Below are 26,473 nucleotides of genomic sequence, written 5' to 3'. Positions count from 1 at the left end.
CCTGAGCTGGCAAACCTACATTTGGCTACATTTAGAACCTTGACATAGGAGGGAATTAGCCACTGCCTCCCAGGTTCAGCAATATACCATGTCTGCTTTGATGAATTTACAACATGAATGTTCCTAATTTCATTTGCAGCTCCAGCTCTGCTGTCCCCGAATGCCAATTTGCTTAGTTTTCTCCACCAAATGTTGATATCCAGACACAAGAATTCTTCTATGTGGGGGTGGGGGTGGGGGAGGAGTTTTCTCATCAAATCAACACTCTTGATCTATAACTACTTTTACTCCTTTTTGTGCAAGATGTGATTTGCTGCAGTATTGCTGGCTGCACATAAAATGCAAACAGTATCCATGGCAATTTACAAGAGCTATTAATAGGTGCTTCTAGTTGGCTTTCTTCCATTATAAAATGCTAATATCCTCAAAATTCCTTTGAATGCTTTATTTCCTTTGCAGTGCATAATAGTTCTTTTTAAAAAGAATCTAAAATTAAGTGACTTCTAAAATAATTGAGTAAAATGCAATCTTTTATGTTGCTGAGTTAAAATTCAATATTGGTTTCTGCAGATCATTACCATCTCTTTACATTTGGTTGATCAGCCTGGCTGCCAATCAGATTTCTGAGGCACTGGGGTGACATTATCCCTCTGCAGGGTGTGTAGCCTGAGATGTGAAACTGTCACTTTGTAAGCATCAATGTTAGACTCTGAAACTCAATACAAAATTATGAGCACCCTTTACCAGAACTGATACATTGAAGTACAGTTATAGAATTGATATCATTTTTTTTCAAGAAAATCTCAAAATTTGTGAATGGCATAGCTCTTTGAACAGTGAAGAACTCATCTTTTAAATGGCAAATATACTTTAGCAAATAAGGCCAATAATAACAAAAGCATCATTTAAAACTGATTGAATACCAGTCTGAAAAAATGGAAATAAAATAACTTCAATCAATCTCTCCCAGAGATGTGCTTGTCAAACAATACATGCCAATACCATTCAGAAACTCAAGTCATAAAATCATAGAAATTTACAACATTGAAGGAGGCCATTCAGCCCATCGTGTCCGCATTGGCCGACAGATAGCCAACCAGCCAAATCCTACTTTCCAGCTCTTGGTCCATAGCACTCTAGGTTACGGCACTTCAAGTGCATATCCAATTACTTTTTAAATGTTATCAGGATTTCTGCCTCTACCACCCTTTCAGCCAGTGAGTTCCAGATCCCCATACCTTCTGGATAACAAGATTTCCCCTTGAATCTCCTCTAAACCTCCTACCTCTTAGCCTAATCTATGCCCCCTGGTTATGGACCCCTCAACCAAGGGGAATAGGGCCTTCCTATCCACTCTATCTAGACTCCTCATAATTTTATACACTTCAATTAGGTCTCCTCAGTCTCCTCTGTTCCAAAGAAATCAACCCTAGCCTATCCAATCTTTCCTCATGAACTAAAATTCTCCAGATCAGGCAACATCCTCACAAATCTGTTCTGTTGCTTTCTACTGAAATCACATCAGTCCGAGAGTGCAGCGAACAGAACTGCATGAAGTACTCCAACTGTGGTCTAACTAGCGTTTTATACAGTTTCAGCATAACCTCCCAGCTCTTCTATGCCTCAACTAATAAAGGTAAATATCCCATATGCCTTCTCGACCACCATATCTACTTGTCCAACCACCTTCAGGGATCTGTGGACATGCACTTCAAGGTCTCCCTGTTCCTCTACACTTCTCAATACCTGACCATTTATTGTGTATTCCCTTGCCTTGCTAACCTTCCCCAAATGCATTACCTCACACTTCTCCACATTGAACTTCATTTGCCACTGTTCCGACCACCTGACCAGTCCTTTGATATCTTCCTGCAGTCTACAGCTTTCTTCTTCATTATCAACCACATGGCCAATTTTTGTATCATCTGCAAACTTCTTAATCATAATCCCTGCATTCAAGTCCAAATCATTGATATATGACACAAAAAGCAAGGGACCTAGTACTGAGCCCTGCAGAACCCCACTGGAAACAGCCTTCCAGTCGCATTGATCATTACCCTTTGCTTCCTGCTTTCAAGCCAATTTGGATCTAACCTGTCATTTTGCCTTGTATCCTGTGGGGCTTTTGCTTTGGGACCAGTCTGCCAAGTGGGACCTTATCAAAAGCCTTGCTAAAATCCATATCGACTACATTAAATGCACTATCCTCAGCAACCCTTTTTGATACCACCTCAAAAACTTCAATCATATTGGCCAGACACGACTTTCCCTTAACAAATCCATGCTGACTGCCTTTGATTAATCTGCGACTTTCTAAGTGAAGATTCATCCTGTCCTTCAGAATGTTTTCCAATAATTTTCCAACCACCAAGTTAGCCTGACTGGCCTGTAATTTCTCAGTCTATCCCTTTCTTTCTTTGTAAACAATGGTACAATATTAGCTGTGCTCCAGTCCTCTAGCACCAGACCTGTACCAGAGAGGATACGAAATTAATGCTCAGAGCCTCTGCTATTTATTCCCTTGCTTCCCTTAACAGCCTAGGATACATTCCGGCTGGGGTCAGGGGATTTATCCGCTTTCAAAGACATTAAACCCCTAATACTTCCTCACTCACTATCTTAAGAACCATTCCAACATCCTCCACACACAGGTTACCCTTATGGTCCCAAATAGGCACTACTCTTTCTTTAGTTATCCTCATTTTATGTATTTGTAAAACATCTTTAGGTTTTCTTAGATTTTACTCACCAATATTTTTTATACCTTTTCTTTACTTTCCTAATTTTCTTTCTAATTTCACCCCTACACTTTTGGTACTCCTCCAGATTTTCTGCAGTATTGAGCCCTCAGTATTTATCATATGCTTCTCTTTTCTTTATACTCTCCTTAAGCTCCTTGACACACAAGGGGCTCTGGATTTGTTAGTCGCACCCTTTTCTTTCCGGGAACATACTTGCACTGAACCCTCACTATCTCTTCCTTGAATGCCTTCCACTGATCTGGCACTGATTTACCTTCAAGTAGCTGTTTTCAGTCCATTTTAGCTAAATTACATCTCAGCTTACTAAAATTAACTTGTCCTCAATGGAGAACTTTTAGTCCTATCTTTGTCTTTTTCATAACTTGTTTTATTCTTTCATGGGATGTGAGCATTACTGGCAAGGCCAGCATTTGTTGCCATTCCCTAATGGCCCTTGTGAAGGTGGTGGTGAGCCACTTTCTTGACCCTCTGCAGTCCATCTGGTGTAGGTACACCCACAGTGCTGTTAGGAAGGGAGTTCTAGGTTTTTGATCCAGTTACAGCAGAGCAATGGTGATACAGACCCAAGTCAGGATGGTGTGTGACTTGGAAACTTGCAGGTGATGGCATTCCCATTTGTCTGCTGCCCTTGTCCTTCTAGGTGGTAGAGGTCACAGGTTTGGAAGGTGTTGTCAGAGGAGGTTTGGTGAGTTGCTGCAGTGCATCTTGTTTATGGCACACACTGCTGCCACTGTGTGCTAGTGGTGGAGGGGGTGAATGTTTAAGGTGGTGGATGGGGTGCTGATCAAGTGGACTGCTTTGTCCTGGATGGTGTCGAGCTTCTTGATTGTTGTTGGAGCCACACTCATCCAGGCAAGTGGAGAGTATTTCATCACATTTCTGCCTTGTGGACCAAGGCTGTAATGAGGTCTGGAACCAACTGGTGGAACTCAAACTGAGCATTGATAAGCAGGTTATTGCTGTGCAAGTGCTGCTTGATAGCATTTTCGATGACACCTTCCTTCACTTTGCTGATGATCAAGAGTAGACTGATGGGGCAGTAATTAGCTGGATTGGATTTGTCCTGTTTTTTGTGGATAGGCCATACCCAGGTAATTTTCCACATTGCCAGGTAGATACAAGTGTTATGGTACACGTTCACCATTACTAGCTTTGAATTCCAGATTCACTAATTAATTTAAATTCCACCAGCTGCCATGGTGGGATTTGAACTCATGTCTCCAGAGGATTAGTCCTAGTGTCTAGATTACTAGTCCAGTAACATTACCACTACGCCACCTTAAATCTAATTGAGTTATGATCACTTCCACCAAACTGCTCTCCCTGATACCTCTTCCATCTGTCCAGCTTCATTCCCTAAAACTAAATTCGGAACTGCCCCCTTGTTGGGCTTGTTAAGTACTGGCTAATAAAGTTCTCCTGAATGCATTTTAAGAATTCTGCTCCCTTCTGTGCCTTCCATATTCATTCTATACCAGTTGATATTAGGGTAGTTGAAATACCTCACACACTATTGCTGCCCAATTATTTTGTCACATCCTAGAGATTTGCCTACATATTTCCTCTTCGATTTTTTTTTCCCCAAAAAAACCCGGGTTTGATTCTGGGTACTGCCTGTGTGGAGTTTGCAAGTTCTCCCTGTGACTGCGTGGGTTTTTGCCGGGTGCTCCAGTTTCCTCCCACAGCCAAAGACTTGCAGGTTGATCGGTAAATTGGCCATTATAAATTGCCCCTAGTATAGGTAGGTGGTAGGGGAATTGAGGGAAGGTGGGGATGTGGTAGGAATATGGGATTAATGTAGGATTAGTGGTTGATGGTTGGCACAGACTCGGTGGGCTGAAGGGCCTGCTTCAGTGCTGTATCTCTAAATAAAAAAAATAAATAATAAAGAGGGCTGTCTTTTGTTATAAGTTAGGAAACCTGGAAAAAAAAATTACAATAATATCGCTTTTTCTTTCAATATGTTAATGGTCGGTGTTGTTGAAAGATAATGAAAAATAATGTATTTATTTGCCATTATTTGTTTTTGATTTCATTTTCTTATATAGCTATGTATTTAATTTAAAGAAAAAAGGAGGAAGCTGTTAGGATCTGAAGTTCTGTTAAAGGATGATAAATACTTGGTAGTTCAAGATAATAGGATAAACATATATAAAGAGCCAGCCAGCACTGGCTGGTAATGTTTGGAGAGCAGAAGTAAGTCCAGTGACAAGCAATAAACAATCTACATCAAAGCATCCTAGTCTCAGTATCTTCTTCACAAGCAGGCTTGGAGATTTATCTAACAAGATGGGCAGAAAAGTGGCAAATGGAATTGAACCCGGAGAAGTGGGAGCTGATGCATTTGGGGAGCTCAAACAAGGCAAAGGAATTCATGATTAATGGGAAAATACTGAGAAGTGTAGAGGAAGTGAGGGACCTTGGCGTGAATGTCCACAGATCCCTGAATGTAGCAGGGCAGGTCGATAAGGTGGTTAAGAAGGCATATGGAATCCTTTCCTTTATTAGTTGATGTATAGAGTATAAGAGCAGGGAGGTTATGCTGGAACTGTATAACTCATTGGTTAGGCCACAACTTAAGTACTGTGTGCAGTTCTGGTCACCTCATTACAGAAAGGATGTAATTGCACTAGAGAGGGTACAGAGGAGATTTACGAGGATGTTGCCAGGACTGAAAAATGCAGCTATAAGGAAAGATCGGATAAGCTGGGGTTGTTCTCCTTGGAACAGAGAAGGCTGAGGGGTGATCTGATTGAAATGTACAAAATTTTGTGGGGCCTGGATAGAGTGGAGGTCTGTTCACCTTAGCAGAGAGGTCAGTGACTGGGGGCATAGATTTAAAGTGATTGGTAAAAAAAATTAGAAGGGAGTTGAGGAAAATTGTTTTCACCCAGAGGGTGGTGGGGGTCTGGAACTCACTGCCTGAAAGGGTAGTTGAGGGAGAAACTCCCAATTTATTCAAAAGGAGTCTGGATATGCACCTCAAGTGCCGTAATCTGCAGGGCTATGGACCAAATGCTGGAAGGTGGGATTAGAATGGGTGGATTGTTTTGCGGCCGGCACAGACACAATGGGCCAAATGGCCTCTTTCTGATCTTTAAACTTTCTATGATTCTATGAAAGGCACAGAGGCGAACAGAATTCTTAAAATGCATTCAAGATAACTTTATTAGCCAGTACATAGCAAGCCCCTACTACTCTCTGAGTAAAGAAACTACCTCTGACATCTGTCCTATATCTATCACCCCTCAACTTACAGCTATGTCCCCTCGTGTTTGCCATCACCATCCGAGGAAAAAGACTCTCACTATCCACCCTATCTAACCCTCTGATTATCTTATATGTCTCTATTAAGTCACCTCTCCTCCTCCTTCTCTCTAATGAAAACAACCTCAAGTCCCTCAGCCTTTCCTCATAAGACCTTCCCTCCATACCAGGCAACATCCTAGTAAATCTCCTCTGCACCCTTTCCAAAGCTTCCACAGGGGCGGCACAGTGGCGCAGTGGTTAGCACCGCAGCCTCACAGCTCCAGGGACCCGGGTTCGATTCCGGGTACTGCCTGTGTGGAGTTTGCAAGTTCTCCCTGTGTCTGCGTGGGTTTTCTCCGGGTGCTCCGGTTTCCTCCCACAGCCAAAAGACTTGCAGGTTGATAGGTAAATTGGCCATTATAAATTGTCACTAGTATAGGTAGGTGGTAGGGAAATATAGGGACGGGTGGGGATGTTTGGTAGGAATATGGGATTAGTGTAGGATTAGTATAAATGGGTGGTTGATGTTCGGCACAGACTCGGTGGGCCGAAGGGCCTGTTTCAGTGCTGTATCTCTAATCTAATCTAATCCTTCCTATAATGCGGTGACCAGAACTGCACATAATACTCCAGGTGCGACCGCACCAGAGCTTTGTACAGCTGCAGCATGACCTCGTGGCTCCGAAACTCTATCCCCCTACTAATAAAAGCTAACACACCATATGCCTTCTTAACAGCCCTATTAACCTGGGTGGCAACTTTCAGGGATTTATGTACCTGGACACCAAGATCTCGCTGCTCATCGACACTACCAAGAATCTTCCCATTAGCCCAGTACTCTGCATTCCTGTTACTCCTTCCAAAGTGAATCACCTCGCACTTTTCCGCATTAAACTCCATTTGCCATCTCTCAGCCCAGCTCTGCAGCCTATCTATGTCCCTCTGTAACCTACAACATCCTTCGGCACTATCCACAACTCCACCGACCTTAGTGTCATCCGCAAATTTACTAACCCACCCTTCTACACCCTCATCCAAGTCATTTATAAAAATGACAAACAGCAGTGGCCCCAAAACAGATCCTTGCGGTACACCACTAGTAACTAAATTCCAGGATGAACATTTGCCATCAACCACCACCCTCTGTCTTCTTTCAGCTAGCCAATTTCTGATCCAAAGCACTAAATCACCTTCAATCCCATACTTCCGTATTTTCTGCAATAGCCTACCGTGGCAAACCTTATCAAACGCCTTACTGAAATCCATATATACCACATCCACGGCTTTACCCTCATCCACCTGTTTGGTCACCTTCTCAAAAAACTCAATAAGGTTTGTGAGGCACGACCTACCCTTCGCAAAACCGTGCTGACTATCGCTAATGAACTTATTCTTTTCAAGATGATTATAAATCCTATCTCTTATAACCTTTTCCAACATTTTACCCACAACCGAAGTAAGGCTCACAGGTCTATAATTACCAGGGCTGTCTCTACTCCCCTTCTTGAACAAGGGGACAACATTTGCTATCCTCCAGTCTTCCGGCACTATTCCTGTCGACAATGACGACATAAAGATCAAGGACAAAGGCTCTGCAATCTCCTCCCTGGCTTCCCAGAGAATCCTCGGATAAATCCCATCTGGCCCAGGGGACTTATCTATTTTCACACTTTCCAAAATTGATAACACCTCCTCTTTGTGAACCTCAATCCCATCTAGCCTAGTAGTCTGTATCTCAGTATTCTCCTCGACAACATTTTCTTTCTCTACTGTAAATACTGACGAAAAATATTCATTTAACGCTTCCCCTATCTCCTCTGATTCCACACACAACTTCCCACTACTATCCTTGATTGGCCCTAATCTAACTCTAGTCATTCTTTTATTCCTGATATACCTATAGAAAGCCTTAGGGTTTTCCTTGATCCTATCCGCCAATGACTTCTCGTGTCCTCTCCTCGCTCTTCTAAGCTCTGCCTTTAGATCCTTCCTGGCTAGCTTGTAACTCTCAAGCGCCCTAACTGAGCCTTCACGTCTCATCCTAACATAAGCCTTCTTCTTCCTCTTGACAAGCGCTTCAACTTCTTTAGTAAACCACGGCTCCCTTGCTCGACAACTTCCTCCCTGCCTGACAGGTACATACTTATCAAGGACATGCAGTAGGTGCAGGAATAGGCCATTCAGGGTTCTTGTGAAAGATCACAGACCTGAAACGTTAACTCTGCTTCTCTCTCCACAGATGCTGCCTGACATGCTGAGTATTTCCATCACTTTGTTTTGATTTCAGATTTCCAGCATCTGCAGTATTTTGCTTTTATTGGTTAGCTTCCAGTGACTCATCAAAGGGACTTGGGTGTCCTTGTTAAAGTTCAACACTTCCCAGCCTCTCACCATTTAAAAAATACTCTATTTGTTTTTCCTACCAAAGTGGATAACTTCACATTGCTCCACATTGCATTCCATCTGTCAAATTTTTGCCGACCTACTTAGCCTCTCCAAATCCCTTTGAAGCTTCTTTGCATCCTCCTCACAACTCATTCTACCTAGTTTTGTGTCATCTGCAAACTTGAAAATATTACATTTAATTCCTGCATCCAAATCATTGATGTAGATTGTGAACAGCTGTGGCCCAAGCACTGATCCTTACAGTACCCCACAAGTCACAGCCTGCCAACCTGAAAATAACCCATTTATTCCTACTCTGTTTTCTGTCCGTTCACCAGTTCTCAATCCATGCCAGTAAATTCTCCCCCAATCCCACATGCTCTAATTTTGTTTACTAACCTCTTGTGTAGGACCTTATCACAAAAATTTTCTGAAAATCTAAACATACCACATTCTGCCAGTTCCCCCTCATCTATTCTGCTAGTTAAATCCTCAAAAAACTCCAACAGTTTGTTAAACATGATTTCCCTTTCATAAATCCATGTTGACTCTGCACAATCCTACCATTATTTTCTAAGTCTCCTATTATATTTTATTATAGATTCTAGTATTTTCCCTCCGACTGATTTAGGCTAACAGGTCTGCTGTTCCCCATTTTCTCTCTCCCTCTTTTCTTAAATAGTGGGGTTACATTTGCTACCTTCCAATTTGCAGGAACCATTCCAGAGTCTGTAAAATTTTGAAAGATGGCCACCAATAAATCTACCATCTCTACAACCACCTCTTTCAACACTCTGGGATGTAGATCATCAGGATCAGGGGATTTATCTACTTTAAGCCCTATTAATTTCTCTAGTGCTTTTGTTTTTACTAATATTAATATCTTGCAGCTCCTCTTTTACACTAATACCTTCATTCGCCATTATTTCTGGGATTTTTTTTGTATTTTCCTCAGTGAAGATAGACACAAAGTATTTGTTTAGTTTCTCTGCCATTTCTTTATTCCCCATTATAAATTTCTCCTGACTCCTCTTGTAATGGATCCACATTTGTTTTTGCTAATCTTTTCCTTTTTACATATCTATAGAAACTTTCACAGTCTGTTTTTATGTTCCTCACTAGGTTACTCTCATTCTATTTTCCCTTTCTTAATCTTTTTCTTGGTCCTCCCTTGCAGAATTCTAAAATGCTCCCAAACCTGAGGCATACCTTTTTTTTGGGCAACTTTATACGCCTCCTCCTTTGCTCTAATACAATCCTTGATTTATTTTCTTAGCCACTGGGCTTTTGTGCATTAAATGAATGTATTTGGTTGTAAACTATATATGTTATTTAAATGTTAGCCATTGCCTATCTACCGTCATATCTTTTAACGTAGTTTCCAATCCACCATGGCCAATTTGCCCTTCATACCTTTATAGTTTCCTTTGCTTAGATTTAAGATCCTAGGCTCCTGATTGAACTACATCACTTTCAAACTTAATGTAAAATTCGATCATATTGTGGTCACTTTTTCCTAAAGGCTCCTTTACAAGAAGATTATTAATTAGCCCTTTTCCATTGCACAATACTAGATATAAAATAGCCCATTCCCTAGTTGGTTCCTAAATACACTGTTCTCGAAAACCATCTCGCATACATTCCAAAAATTGGTGTGCTACAACATTAGTACCAATAAAGTTGGTACCAAAAATATGGAAATTGAAATCCCCCATGATTACTGTATTACCCATGTTACATGCACCTCTAATTTTCTGATTTATACCGGTGATTTACATTACCACTGCTATTTGATGGCCTATAAACAACTCCCACCAATATTTTCTGCCCCCTTTTGTTTCCTAGTTCCACCCAAACTGATTCTACATCTTGATCTTTAGACCTATTGTCATCTCTCACTACAGTACTAATGTAGTAAAAACAAGAAATGCTGGAAACACTCAGCAGGTCTGGCAGCATCTGTGAAAAGAGAAGCAGAGTTAAGGTTTCGGGTCAGTGACCCTTCTTCGGAACTGACAAATATTAAAAATGTCACAGGTTATAAGCAAGTGAGGTGGGGGTGGGGCAAGAGATAACAAAGGAGAAGGTGTAGATTGGACAAGGCCCACCACCGAACATCAAACCTCCGTCCAAAGGACTGTCACTGACCTCATCTCCTCTGGAGATCTTCCCCCTGCAGCTTCCAACCTCATAGTCCCACAACCCCGGACAGCCCGCTTCTACCTCCTTCCTAAAATCCACAAACGGGACTGTCCCGGCAGACCCATTGTGTCAGCCTGCTCCTGCCCCACTGAACTTATTTCTTCCTTTCTTGACTCTACCTTTTCTCCGCTGGTCCAGTCTCTTCCCACCTACATCCGTGACTCTTCTGACGCCCTACATCATTTTGACAATTTCCAGTTTCCTGGTCCCAACCGCCTCCTCTTCACTATGGACGTCCAATCGCGCTACACCTCCATCCCCCACCAGGATGGTTTGAGGGCTCTGCGCTTCTTCCTGGAACAGAGGCCCAACCAGTCCCCATCCACCACCACCCTCCTTCGCCTGGCTGAACTTGTTCTCACATTGAACAACTTCTCCTTCAACTCCACGCACTTCCTTCAAGTAAAAGGTGTTGCTATGGGTACCCGCATGGGTCCTAGTTATGCCTGTCTTTTTGTGGGATATGTCGAGCTTTCTTTGTTTCAGTCCTACTCAGGCCCCCTCCCCCAACTCTTTTTCCGGTACATTGATGACTGTATCGGTGCCGTTTCCTGCTCCCGCCCTGAACTGGAAAATTTTATCAACTTTGCTTCCAATTTCCACCCTTCTCTCACCTTTACATGGTCCATCTTTGACACTTCCCTCCCCTTCCTCGACCTCTCTGTCTCCATCTCTGGGGATAAGTTGTCTACTAATATCCATTATAAGCCCACTGACTCCCACAGCTACCTCGACTACACCTCTTCACACCCTACCTCCTGTAAGGACTCCATTCCATTCTCCCAGTTTCTCCGTCTTCGATGCATCTGCTCTGATGATGCTCCCTTCCATGACGGTGCTTCTGGTATGACCTCCTTTTTCCTCAACCAAGGATTCCCCCCCACTGTTGTTGACAGGGCCCTCAACCATGTCCGGCCCATTTCCCGTACCTCTGCCCTCAACCCTTCCCCTCCCTCCCAGAACGGTGACAGGGTTCCCCTTGTCCTCACTTTCCACCCCATCAGCCTCCATATCCAAAGGATCATCCTCCGCCATTTCTGCCACCTCCAGCGTGATGCCACGACCAAACGCATCTTACCCTCCCTTCCTGTCAGCATTCCGAAGGGATCGTTCCCTCCGCGACACCCTGGTCCACTCCTCCATTACCCCCACCACCTCGTCCCCGTCCCATGGCACCTTCCCCTGCAATCGCAGGAGGTGTAATACCTGCCCATTTACCTCCTCTCTCCTCACTATCCCAGGCCCCAAACACTCCTTTCAGGTGAAGCAGCGATTTACTTGTACTTCTTTTAATGTAGTATACTGTATTCGCAGCTCACAATGTGGTCTCCTCTACATTGGGGAGATCAAGCGCAGACTGGGTGACTGCTTTGCGTAACACCTCCGCTCAGTCCGCAAGCAGGACCCTGAGCTTCCGGTTGCTTGCCATTTCAACACTCCCCCTGCTCTCATGCTCACATCTGTGTCCTGGGATTGCTGCAGTGTTCCAGTGAACATCAACGCAAGCTCGAGGAACAGCATCTCATCTACCGATTAGGCACACTACAGCCTACCTGACTGAACATTGAGTTCAATAATTTCAGAGCATGACAGCCCATTTTACTTTCATTTTTAGTTGTTTTTTTCTTTTTTCTTCTTTTTTACAACCTGTTTTTTGCATTTATTTCATTTCATCTTAGTTTGTTCAGTTTGCTTACCCACTGTTATTTTTCATGTTTGCACTTGCTGTTCAATATTCAGTCCGTTAATACCTTTTCTGTACTAATGCTTTGTCTTTCAACACACTATTAACATATTGTTTGCCTTTGCTCCATGACCTTTTGGTCAGCCAAGTGGCCTTGTCCAATCGACACCTTCTCCTTTATTATCTCTTGCCCCACCCCCACCTCACTTGCTTATAACCTGTGACATTTTTAATATTTGTCAGTTCCGAAGAAGGGTCACTGACCCAAAACGTTAACTCTGCTTCTCTTTCCACAGATGCTGCCAGACCTGCTGAGTGGTTCCAGCATTTCTTGTTTTTATTTCAGATTTCCAGCATCCGCAGTATTTTGCTTTTATTTTAGTACTAATGTAGTACTCAGAAGCTCCAGGATTTCCCAAATGGCACAAGATGTGCATTCCACGGGGCTGAGGTTCCTTGCCAGGCCTCTACTTTCTAGACTAGTATCTGGAAACACTCACCAATTGGCTCTTTCCCTGGTTGGGACATCATGATAGCTGTTTTGCAGATCTTGTTGGAGACTCTCTCTCCTGCTTTAACTCCTTGGTCGCTGTGCTCAGTCTCTACCCGGGTTTGCCGCTGCTGCAGATGAGTCTCTAATACAGATAAACACCTCCTGCTCACCTAATTAATGCCTCTGGACGTCAGCTCTCAGGTCTCGCCATCTCCCACTCCCTCACTGGGACCACTTCAGGAGGTGATATGATCCCCAAGCTCCTCATTGGGAGGAGCATGCCAAAACATCAAGTGGTTTCCTGGAAGTCACATAGATAAGGATCATCTATGTGGTTTCCTGAGAACCACTAATTGAGACTTACAAAGCCACTGGAGAGAAACACTGGAACAATTAGAATGTAATTTTGTAGTCTGAGATGAGGTCATAAACTTTGACTGCTGAACTTGATCACATAATTTCAACTCAGATTACAGGACTCACTTTTCTGGGTGTAAAATATGCATCATGTAATTTGTGGGGATGATTTTAATTTTGTCGTGTTATATTTGCTAGTCGCAGCCAACATGGCAGATACAGCAAATTTGATACTGGATGGAGGGACTGAAGATTGTAAGAGGACCAATCAAGTGTTATTTTCCAAATATTTGATGCAGTTAATACAGTCAGTACATAGTATAAATGTCCTTCTGAGCCGCCTGCATCTGAAAGCTGCAAATTATGCCAAGCTGAATGGTAACCAAGGTCACTCATCATACAAGTCTGGACGGTGAGTGTCAGCAAGTTAATCAACTTTAGGAACCATTAAAGCATTTTAACGATACAATTGTTTGCTCTTGCAAAGCAATGTATTTATTCAGAGCACAGTCAAACATCATGTGTGTATTTCTCAAGGTGATCTAGGAGCACCCTCTGTTGGTTAGGAACAACTTCTGCAAAACTGCAGATCGTGTTTTGTGTACTCCATTAATACAACAGCTATTAACAAAATATTGCTTGGTGTATTTAAATATACTCTTACACCATAATTTAAGACAGTTACATAAATTATGGAATAGAATTAATATTAAATTATGAATATGACAACTTTGTGATCCAGCACATTGGTGTTTAAATGAACTGTAGTAAACGGGTAAAACAGAGCATAATCCCCATGATTCATTTCTCTTCTCTCTCATCCCTACCTATGCTGCAAAAATAAAACTCTCAATGTCAGCTAGGTTCCAGAGGAATGAAAGAGAGAACATTAACCCAGCATATATTTTACAGAGCTGAACTAGCAGAAAGTAGTCTGGGAGAAAGTTACCCATTGGTTTAACAAAATGATGCATGATTCAGAAGTTCCTAAAGAGAAAGTTATAGGAAAAATGTTATGTGCAACTGAAATTCATCTTTAAGGTGTAAAGAGTAAATATTGTTCCAAATCTAATCTGTTTTATTATGCTTAACAAAGCAACTTTTTTTTTTAAACGAGGACCATAATTTTATACACAACCCAGTAATTTATTTTTAATCTGAACAGAAGGATTTACTTTGTCACTTGTGGCTTGGAGAACCTTCCTATTACAATGTAATGAGCCTGGTAAATGACTGTAAATAGCAACCAAAATAAAACAACTCTGCAAACAGTACCTGTTGATGAAGTCTAATTATTTGCACTATAAACTGTTAAATAATTAGAAAAATGTGTTTGAAATGTGCTGGCTCTGATGACACCAATTGTGTTGAAAAAGCATTTAATTGTTGCCGTTAACTACTGCAACAATTCTAGGAACCATTATTTGGTTGTTTGATGAATTCCAGGAGCCTTATTTACACTTGTAACTTGCAATTTTCAATGGCCATTCTTTAACCTCTGTTAAAGAGGTATGGTCTCCCGTGTGCTTCGCATTTGTCTGAGAAATCAGAGAAACCAACAACCTTCAAAAGCATTTACATTAAAATCCAAACCATAAAGGAAAGCTGGAGCCCTTTTATTCCTTCTCGAATAGTGTTTGACTTGCTCAGACTACGGCACTTAGCTCCATCATCTGGCACTGCGAGGGTATGTTATTACATTGCAATTATGGCAGACCAGCACACAGAATACTATTAACACATTGTACAAAATACATAGTGAAGATATGTGCATTTGAAAAGTCAATCAACAATTATATCTAATTAAAAGAAAATGTACAAAACCCTGAAGCAGCAGCTGATTTCTTCTGCACTTGAAGTGAAATGATACAGATCTACTGAGTTCAATGGCAACAAGATCACCACAGCAGTGTGAAAATTCTCTCCTTCAGTGCTGGATTCATATCCATGGTTCAAAAAAAAACACCTAGCCAACAACTACTTGTATATAGGCTGAGAAAATGGCGTCCAGGAGTAAATTTTAAAAAACAAAGATGGAAGATCTTTGTCACAGCTAACATTCCTGGAGTAATGGGTTTCATTTTTTTTTACAAATAGCACCCACAGCAGAAACCATTTTACGGCAACAACTAAAGGGCATTTGATTGCTTATTTGTCAACAATAAAAATTCTAAAGAAAATTTTTCCAAGGTCGAAAGCAGGATTATCAGCTTGATAGAATAATGTTGGGGTTAAAATTGTGATTCAATTAAATACATTATGCTGAGAATGTGATTTGTTTTATTATTAATGGGTAAAGAAGTGATATCTGAGGCATATATGCACAGGAGGTACAAGAAGGGACAACAGTCTCGAGCATTTTGAGAGGATGTTAAAATTCCTAGAAACTTTCGATGGAAACTGTTAAGAACCCCATTTAGTACATTGTTTCAAAGTTCACTGTGTCTCTAGCATTAGAAACCCAACTATGCAAACTACCATCACCAGAGCAAAGCTTGCAAACGTCATAATCCTTGACTAATACATTTATTGAAAATAAACTCTATCCCAGTCCACTTTATAGTTATCGGTAAGTTTCTGGCCAACAGACATAATATTGCAAGAAGGAATGCTGTACCATGTTATTTCAGACAACTGTTCTCTTCCACAAAACTGTTAACTAATGGGTGAAAAAGGGACCTATGATGGCTACACTGTCATATTTTTGTCTATCTTACAATATCGCCAGAATTCTGTATTATATATTTGTTCTGTATTTGCTCTCTTCTATCCATCAGAGGATACTGAAAGAATGTTTCTCTGCAATCATAGCACTCCTTTGGGTAGCTGACAGTGCTTTCCAGACGTTAGAATAAGGTATCAATATTTGATGGGGTTTCCCCAGACACAAATGCAGCAAATCCGAATAGAAATTCTTATATTTAAATTAAAGGGACAATCTATTAACATTGAAAATACTGAGACTGTGATCAGTGCTGCAACTTGCGAGCTGTAACCAGTTGCTGTCATCTTCATCATCGCAACCTGCTCTTCCCACAGATCGTCTCCATCGCAGCCGCTTAACAGTTAGAGTATGGCACTGTCTGAAACAAAGGCAGTTAAGGGAAGTAAGAAACCAAGTTTGTCACAAATATCAGACTGATCTGAGATGGAGTGTACATTCCATTATTAATATAATTACTGCACTATGATTCAGTGTTGTCAGCTGTGAGATTGACTGTCAAAATGTTCAGGTACAGAACACAGTAGAATTACCAGTTATTAACAGTAATGACAATTTATCATCCCATTTGTAATTTACCCCATATCAAAATCAAACAGAAATACATTGTCAGGCCCAAAAAATGCAAGGCCATGATGACATGTGTATCAACAATCTTTGAAGATTTACTATCACAGAAATATCAGTAGGTTTATTTACCTTAATTAAATTCCCCAGTACCTTTTAATATTTTTCTTCAAGTATTTATTCAATTCCCTTTGAAGTTCTAGAATGAACTTGGCTTGAATGGCCACTTTTGGTAATACATTACATATCTTAGTAACTCTACAAAAAACATTCTTTCTAGCTGTTTACAATCTATATAAATAATTTGGTTATGGGGATTTTAATATTTCCAAATTTGGGAATGACACAAAACTCGGAGGGAATGAATCTAAGTTGTGAAGAGGATGCAAGGAGACATCAAGGGGATTTGGACAGGCTAAGTGAATGGGCAACAACATGACAGATAGAATATAATGTGAATAAGTGTGAAGTGATCCACTGTGCTAGAAAAAACAGAAAGGCAGAATATTTCTTAAATGGTGAGAGGTTGGGAAGTGTTGATGTCCAAAGAGACCTGCGTGTCCTTGTTCGTGAGTCACTAAAAGTTAGTATGCAGGTGCAGCAAGCAATTAAACAAATGGTTGCTTCAATTGTATAAAGCCTTGATGAGATCACACCTGGAGTATTGTGTACAGTTTTGGTCTCCTTATCTAAGGAAGGATAAACTTGCCATAGAGGGAGTGCAACGGAGGTTCACCAGAATAATCCCTGGGATGGTGGGACTATCTTATGAGGAGACATTGCAGAAACTGGGCCTGTATTCTCTACAGTTTCAAAAAATGAGAGGTGATCTCATGAAACTTACAAAATTCCTCGGCATGACAGGGTGGATGTGGATAAGATGTTTCCTCTGGCTGGTAAGTCTAGAGCAAGGGGACACAGTCTCAGAATAAAGGGCAGGCCATTTAAGACGGAGATGAGGAGGAATTTCTTTACTCAGGAGGGTGGTGAATCTGTGGAATTCTCTACCCAAGAGGGCTGTGGAAGCTCAATTATTGAGCATGTTCAAGACAGAGATCGATAGATTTCTAAATACTAATGGCATCAAGGGATATGGGGATAGTGGAGAAAAATAGCGAAGAGGTATATGTTCAGCCATGATCTGTTTGAATGGCAGAGCAGCCTCAATGGGCCAAATGGCCTACTCCTGCTCCTATGAACTTCTGCCTTTAACCTTCCAGTGCTAATCTTTGTAATTTCCACCACCTCCCGCCTTTACAACTGATGTATTAGAGAATGTACCCTTCCCTACCCTTTCATAGTTTTGAGCACTTCCATTAGATTGCCCCTCTTAACCTTCCATGCGCCAATAAATGCAGTCCTATGCTACAGGGAATATTCCAGGGAGTGGGGCTAGCAAATTTGCTCTCGCGGAGAGCTGCCATGGACACAACGGGCCGAATAGCCTCCATCTGTGCTGAAACCATTTATGGTTCTAACTATATCATCTGGGTATCATTCCACTGAATCTACACAGCATCCATGTTATGGATTATATGTGCTTCTTATAATGGGGCCAATACAAAGATAAGTGGGAAAGCAAGTAATGAGGAGGGCACAAAGAGTCTGCAAACAAATATAGATAGGTTAACTGATTTGGCAAAAATTTGACAGGTGGAGAATAATGTCGGAAAATGTGAGGTTATCCACTTTCGTAGGAAGAATAGAAAAGCAAAATATTTAAATGGAGAGAGACTATAGAATGCTGTGGTAGAGAGGGATCTGGCTGTCCTGTTCCCTCAATCCTATTCCTACTAAATTATCAACCAACTTCCCTTCCTGGATATTGTAAACAGTTGCTCTCTCTTCATGTGTCGTCCCTCTCTCCTTTAAATCTGTCGTCAGCATTCCTCTACTCAAAACAAACCCTTCACCCCATTGCCCTTGCAAACTACCAGCCCATCTCTAATCTCCCTTTCTTCTCCAAAGTTCTTGAATGTGTTGTTGCCTCCCAAATCCATTCCCAACTTTCCTAGAACTCCATGTTTGAATCCCTCCAATCAGTTTTCTGCCTCTGCCACAGTATTGAAACAGCTCATCAAAATCACAAATGACATCCTATGTGACTGTGACAAAAGTAAACTTTCCCTCCTTGTCCTTCTCAAACTGTCTGCAGCCTTTGACAAAGTTGACTGCAACAGTCTCCTCCACTGTTGTCCAGAGGGTGGAACTGTTCTCACCTGGTTTCATTTTCATCTATCTAATCGAAGCCAGAGAATCATCTGCAATGGCTTCCCTTCCTTCTCTCAAGCCATTATCTTTGATGCTACCCCCCCCCGCCCCGCCCCACCAAAGGATTGATCTTTGACCCCCATTCTATTTCTCATGTACGTGCTGCCCAAAAGCAGTGATAGTTTTCACATATATACTGATGACACTGAGCTCTACCTCACCACTACTTCTCTCAACTCTTCCACTGTTGCTAAATTATCAGACTGCTTATCTGACATCCAGTACTGGATAAGCAGAAATTTTCTCCAATTAAATATTGCGAAGACTGATGCCATTGTTTTCAGTCCCCGTTCCAAACTCCGTTCCCTAGCTACTGACTCCATCCTTCTCCCTGGCAACAGTCTAAGATTAAGCCAGTCTGTTCGCAGAGTGCCGTCATTAAGACCACCTATTTCTACCGCCGTTACATCGCCCCAACTTTGCCGCTGTCTCATCTCATCTGGTGCTGAAACCCTCATTCATATCTTTGTTACCTCTGGACTTGTCTATTTGAATGCGCTTCTGACTGGTCTCCCACATTCTACTCTGCTGCCCGTGTCTTAACTCTCACCAGGTCCCATTCCCCCATCACCCCTATGCTCGCTGACCTACAGTGGCTCCTCCTCAAGCAAAGTCTTGATTTTAAAATTCTCATGCTTGTTTTCAAATCCCTCCATGACCTGTCTCTGAAATCCCCTCCAACCCCACAACCCTAGGATATCGGCGCTCCTCTAATTCTGCGCAGTTGAGCATCCCCGGTTTTAACTGCTTCGCCATTGGTGCCTGTGCCTTCAGCTGCCAAGGCTCAAAACTCTCGAATTCCCTCCATAAACCTCTCTTTTGTCCTTTAAGATGCTCCTTAAAACCTACCTCTTTGACCAAGCTTCTGGTCATCTATCCAAATATGTATTCATGTGGCTCGGTGTCAAAGTTTATCTGATAACGCTCCTGTGAAATGCCTTTACTATGTTAAAAGCACTAAAAAAGTACAAGTTGTTTCTGCTGTTGTATACAATAGGGATGGATTTATTGACTTTGCACTTCCTACAAGGAATGTCGCATAGGAACAGGAAAGGGACATTTAGCTCTTTGAGCCTGCTCTACCATTTAATTATACGATGGCTGATTTGTACCTCAACTTCATTTACCCACCTTTGATCCAAAGGCCTTTGATACAATTATCGAACAGAAGTCTATTGTTGTTGTCCTGAAAATTTCAATTGGTCTAACATTCATAGCCCTTTGGGGAACAGAGTTCCAGTTGTTCACTACCTTTGCATGAACAATGCTTCCTAATTTCACTCCTACACGGCCTAGCTCTAGTTTTAAGATTGTGCCCTCTTGTGCTGGATGTCCCCATCAGAGGAAATAATTTCTCTGCATCAACCACTTCAGATCCTTTCATCATTTATCACCCTTCAACCTTCTAACTCAAGGGAATACAAACCAAATTTATGAAACCTGTTCTCATAATCTAACCCTTTCAGCCCTGATATAATTCTGGTGAGCCAACAGCGTCCCCCTTCCAAACAATGTTCCCTGTAAACTGCACAGCTGCGCAGCAACTCAATAGTCCCAGAGCAGGCTATGACAAGTTGGCTTCTTTGTTACTGTATGTGCGTGGCCACACAAAGATTTAAAGCAGTCATGCACTTACATAAATAGGGGAAATGGTGGCATAGTGGTAATGTCACTGAAGTAGTAACCCATAAACCCAGGCTAATGCCCTGGAGACACTGGTTCAAATCCCACCACAGCAGTGACGAAATTTAAATTCAATTAATTAATAACAATCTGGAATTGAAAACTAGTCTCAGTAATGGAAGTATCAAAACTACCATGTCGTAAATCTGCAATCGTTACCTGATCTGGTCTCAATGTGACTCCAGACCCATAACAATGTGACTGCTTAACTGCTTTCTGAAATGGCCTAGCAAGCCACTCAGTTGTCAAGGGCAATTAGGGATCAGCAACAAATGCTGACCTTGCCAGTGATGCCCATATCCCATGAAAGAATTAAAAAGAAACTCACTCACTCACTCTAAAAAAAACAATTACAGGGAACGTTGCTTCTAAAAGTACACATCTGACAATGCAGCACTCCCTCTGTACTACACCAATGTGTTCCCACAGATTGGGCTGAAATTCATTCTCCCGCTGCTAGGAGTGGTGGCAGACAAAAGAAATGGAGACCCGCATACACAGGGGGCGCGTTGCCACGATCTAGTGCACGGCAGCTCATTTAACTATGCAGGGCAGGGCAGGCCGCACCACCCCCCCCCCCGCCCCTCCCACCCACGATCATATGGCGGGGCGGCCTCAGCGATACTGTGAATGGCGTCAGCTGCCTCTGCGCAGGCACTGATGCCATTTCTAAAGGGCTGCACAGAAACTAGAGTTGAACCCCGTAACCACCACCCCCCCACCACTACACTGTAAATAAATTTCTGACCTGTCCACATCCCTCATCCAAATACCATGAAAATAAATGGCTGCCCCGTTTCCCCTCCCACTTCCCCCAAAAACAGTTACATTAAAGATTTGATCTCTTTACCTCCAACAACTGCACAAAGTACAAAGTGCAGAGGTCAATCCATTTCCCCACCCCCCCACACTAGAAAGACAAGAGTTGACCCCATTCCCCACCACCCCTCATCAACCATTTCAATAAAATTCCCAAGTTTCCCCCTTTCCCACCTCAGTGGTGCCAGCTGTCGCATGGAAGTTCCCGGACACCCGGTAAGATCGCGGTGAATGGTATTTAGAAGTATTCATTTCTTTTATTTAAATAGCTAATGTCAGGTCCCATCGCTGAGCGGCAGGGGACCACAATGGAGCCTCGCCACCACCGGGAAGATTGGGCCTGCCAATCCCAGCTTTGGGCTCCGTGGCAGTCCTCTGCGATCTTCTGGGCCTCCCACAGAGCTCGACTTCGGGAGCTCAACAAAATTGAGCCCATTATGTGCTCAAATCCTCAAATGCTACCAACTAACACTTAAGAGTTGATACAATGCAGACAATTAGCAAAGTTAACACAATGTCAGTAAGAGATGGATACAATTTAACATCTCCAGCTGTGATAAAATTGACGTCTGCAGAATCTGCAAGAATTTGCTGTTGCTTGCATTAGCTTTATTTGATTTCAAATGCAATATTAATCTTTTGTTTTTATTAATCTATACAAGTACTGTAGATTAGTTTAATCTGTTCAGACATCTGGCCCATGAGTGCAGAATAAATGTTTAAATATTTCAAGAAATATACTTCAAGGAAAGCTCATATAAGTTTTCCAAGCATTTGGCACTTCCTTCAGTAAAAAATAAATTCAAAGTTAAGAACATATAGGAAACAAAAAAAACCAAACAAGTCTGGACCCGTTTCATAGATCAAGCACAACTACCCGCCTTCTCTTCAAATCCTTTCTCCAGAAAATCGGGCTTCTTCAATCTATTGTCATGTAGGCCCCCACCTGCCAGAATGAGGCATATTAATTTGATCATATGAACATTGATTTTAAACTTGCTGGGAAGAAGAGAAGGCCTGTTACAAGGGTTGCCATACACTTAGCTGAAGAACACCTGCATACTAACAGACAGTGCTTGTGGAGACAAAAGGACCATTCCCTGACACATTCAACCCACAATAGATTTTGATCACCAGACACTGAAGGTATAATGAAGAGCATTCCAGAGACTGCTAAGGTGATCCAATTTACAAAAGCCAGGACTGGTTAAACCAGCAGGTCACATGACTAATTGGCTTGTCCAGGGTTTTTTGAACTAGCCACAGAGTTTTTGAACTCAAAAAGACTGTTTGCTCCTGGAGTGAGAAGATCGCTCCTGTCTGCTCCCATCTCTTTTTCACAAGCCTGTAGACCCACTGAGGACACATGAACGTCAAGAGAGAAAAGTCTCCTACATCAAACAAGGTTTAAGAAGAATACTGGGCCCCAACGAAAAGCAAGAGCTCCCTGCAATCAAGGACTTTACAGCCAGTTCAAAGAACAGTATCCAAAACCATCTTTAGATATTGCCTCAAACTTTTCCACCTTATTTCTTCTGCTCTTTTCTCTATCTGCATGTATCGCATATGCATGCTAACATGGGCCTGTCGCGTATCCGCACTTGATCTTTTTTGAGAAGTTGTCTTGGTGGTTACCTGTGCTAAATGAGGTAGAAATTAAGCTAACTGATGCAGCATTCCAAGGAATCTTTGGAGCTGTTAAATGGAAGTATAGGTAGGGAATTCTGTAATGGTTCGTGTCTTCTGTGGGTCTTCCATTATACCCTTACTGCTTAATATGTGTCCCAAGAGGTCTTGGAGAATTTGCATTTCTTGTTAACCCTGCTTCTTGAAGCTATTGTAAAACTGCTTGAACCCTTTGGTCATGTTGCTCTACTGACTGCATCCATGTGACAAACAACCACCTTGAGACCTTCTGAGATGTTTGACATAGACCTTTGGAAGATCTCTGGTGCGGAAGCAACTGATTTATAACTCCATTCAGAAGGTTTTGTTTCAATGTGGTTAGTAATCTTGAGGTCTCGTCCAAGGGAACCTGCCAAAACCCACTACTGGCACAGAGTTTGGTAAACATTATGCTCTGAGACAACTTTGCCAAGCTGTCATCTACTGTGGACATTGGATGAATTTCCCGTGCCACTGTTTTGTTAACTGTTTTAAATCCACACAGATAAGACGACTATTTTGTTTTGGGACTGGAACAATAGCTGAACACCACTCCGATGGTTTTATAACAGGAGAAATGACTCCCATCCTGGTCATCTCTTCCAACTGGTCTTGAAGTTGGTTCATCAATGAATGTGGGTGGGTGTAAATATACATACTGGTCTGGCATCTTCTTTAAGTGTGATTCTGTATTCTGTCTTCAGTCTTCCCAAACCTGAGAAAATTTCTGGATAATCTGCTTGAAAGCGACTGTTTACCTATCGGGGACTTGATTGAGGTATACAAAATTATGAGGAGCATTGATAGGATAGATAGGAAGAATTTTTTTCCCTTAGCGGAGGGGTCAATAACCAGGGGGCACAGATTTAAGGTAAGGAGTAGGAGGTTTAGAGGGGATTGGAGAAAAAGAATTTTCACCCAGAGGGTGGTTGGAATCTGGAACACACTGCCTGAAGGAGTGGTAGAGGCAGGAATCCTGACAACATTTAAGAAATATTTAGATGAGCACTTGAAATGCCATAGCATACAAGGCTACGGGCAAAGTGCCGGAAAATGGGATTAGATAGATAGGTGCCGGATGGCCGGCACAGACATGATGGGCCAAAGGGCCTGTTTCTGTGTTGTATAACTCTATGACCTGTGGCTGTTTGACTTCATCAATCTTCTTGATTAGATGCAGGTCTAAGCATGTCTTTCTGCTCAGGAGGGAAAATGCTTGGTTTTGCAAGATGTATAGGGTTTCCATAATTTGTCACCCTCCATATTTCAGAGTTGCTTGAAGCTTACCCTTCACTTTCAGTTGGGTCCCGCCTGGCCCATACAACTGTGTCCCCACTGGTTGCAAGGCTGTTGGTCTGACAGAACCTGTGTTCAATTTGAAATTTGTTAAATGTCCATTCACATAAATGTCCACCGTCCAAAATCCTTGATTTGGGTCATTAATTTCTCCTAGGAAATCTCCTGGTTCCTTTTCTGCTGGAAGTTGATGCATTTCATTCACCACTCTGTGAGCGAAAGTCTTTTGATTTGCGATCTTGAGCAAAGAGGTCTTGCTCTGGCACATTTTTCCATAATACCCAGCCTTTTTACAGTTGAAATATTCCTCTTTACGAGCAGGACACTGTTTCCATCTGTGGGTCTTCCTGGCTCCACAGGGCTGGCACGATTGCCCAGTGTCATGCACCTTCTCACCTGTGTGTATCTCCTTCTCTAGGGATTGCCTCTCTGTCTTTGGCGTCAAGAACTGTACAGTCATTGGATTTCTTCTAATCCAAGGCTTCTCTTCAGCCTTCAGAACGGCTCTATTTTGTCTTTGGACTTCTGCCTGTCGTACGATCTGAACTGCCTTCTCGAGTGTAACGTCATCTTTCAAGTGGTCCCTTATCAGTTCTGCCTTCAATTCTCCATAGCGACATCCTTCAGCCAATCTGTACAGATCATTTATAGAAGAATCTGCAGATTCGCCTATCTTCTGGACTCGCTTGTTAAATTTTGCTCTTTCCAAAATTTTGCTTAAATTGAAATATTTGTCGAAGGCTTGTAGCACATCCTCAAATTTATCAGAAGCCTCGTTTATTCCTGGCCTCACAATCACATCATCCACAATTGCACCAAAAGAATATAAAAGTGTATTTACTTGTTCTGTTTCTGATTTAGTCCGCAGCTGGGAAGCTATCCTAAATCACAGGAATCCTTTTTTTCCCATCAGGACCAATTCTGTACCTGATTGGGTCCTTCCTGATCGTGGAAGCTTTCAGGCACTCTAAATTTCAAATCAATTTTGTTTTCCTTGGCTTTGTAGGGTGCTCCCCTTTCTTTTTAAAGCATTTTGACTTTAATAGAGCTGTTCACAGTCTTTCTGGGGGTTTCCACACTTTCTGGGAGTTCTTGTGCTTTCTCTCCATGTTCTGGTTGAATAATGGCTGCTGACTCTGCCCAACTCGCCTTTTCGCTAGAGATTGACCTCTCTCCCCGCTTTCCAGCCCAGTGCGGCGTTATCCAACAATGTCCCACTTGAAAATTCTCTCACCTGATCCTGGACCATCGCTCTGCACTGTGACTCGGAACCCGATCGCTAGACCTGGATGTTTTGTTGCAGACCACCATGCTCCCGTGGTGCAGTCTGAATGACTGCACGGCTGACACACTGACAGTCCGTGTCTTCTTCAGGCTACAGAGCAGTCCTGGAGCTCTCTGCAGTCACCCAATGAGATCTGCTGTTCTTTTGACTCTACTTCACGAGGTAAGGTGTTTTCAGTCGTTTCTGGTTGCTTTAACTGGTGCCACCATGTTGTGTGTTGTTGCAGTGCAGCTAGGGCATTGTTGATAAAGTCTCAGAGTCTGGATAAGCTCAACTGATAACTTATTATTTGCACATCTCTATATACACTCTCCACAAGCCTCTCTAGCTAACATCCTACATGCTGCCACACTCTTCTTCCAAAGCCCACTACTATATGACTATTACATCATCACCACGACAGTGGGAGGGATTGCTCTCTGTCTCCAGCATTAACCCTTTCAGGTCCTTATTCTACACTGGACATCACAATGTGAAAGTAGTGATCACAGAACCCAATGCTTCCCAGCTTTTAGCAGTGAGCTGAGTGGCCATTATTTACAAGTGTCCACTGCCCTTCTGCAGGCAGTTCTTTTAGATTTTTGCTGAGATTAAAAGTATTGCCCACTCAAAAGGCAACATACCTATGTATTAAATTTTATCATCAACACTGAAGGTAAATAGTGATCCAAAATAAATGAAGGAACTCTGCAATGGCTGCATTGATCCCAAAGTGTTGGCAAATTTAAAAAAAACTTTGATGAATTACATTTCATTTTGCACTTTAAGGGATATAAATATTCATGGAAAGCGACTGTGAATTGTGCAAGCCTTTGATATACAAACAATACCAAATCTCACAAAAAAAATTGAATTTTAGACTATCCCTTACTGGCTCAAAGCACCTTTTGGTGAGAAAAATTATGTTTAATCCTAATCCTGCAGAAATACCAAACTCAAAAAGCTACTCATTGACTTCTGCTGCAAAGTGTATTTTGGTGGAGAAAAAACTGAGCTTAGATGTTTGATGCTTCCTATGTTCATTGCAAACGCT

The 26,473-nt window shown here is 42.1% G+C and overlaps 1 protein-coding gene across 1 annotated transcript in view; it reads right to left on the bottom strand.

Annotated features, from left to right (window-relative positions):
* Positions 1–13,641: 13,641 nt before the first annotated feature.
* The window catches only part of elp2 (elongator acetyltransferase complex subunit 2), a 201,570-nt gene continuing 188,738 nt past the window's right edge, over positions 13,642–26,473 (bottom strand). Inside the window, exon 22 of the mRNA XM_068010006.1 lies at positions 13,642–16,215. Within this exon, the coding sequence (XP_067866107.1) occupies positions 16,059–16,215 (157 nt within the window). The 3' untranslated portion in view covers positions 13,642–16,058. The remainder of the gene's footprint in view (positions 16,216–26,473) is intronic.

This window comes from Heterodontus francisci, chromosome 2 (genome assembly GCF_036365525.1).
Source record: "Heterodontus francisci isolate sHetFra1 chromosome 2, sHetFra1.hap1, whole genome shotgun sequence".
Lineage (NCBI taxonomy): Eukaryota > Metazoa > Chordata > Chondrichthyes > Heterodontiformes > Heterodontidae > Heterodontus > Heterodontus francisci.
This window is presented reverse-complemented; position numbering and strand designations above follow the sequence as displayed.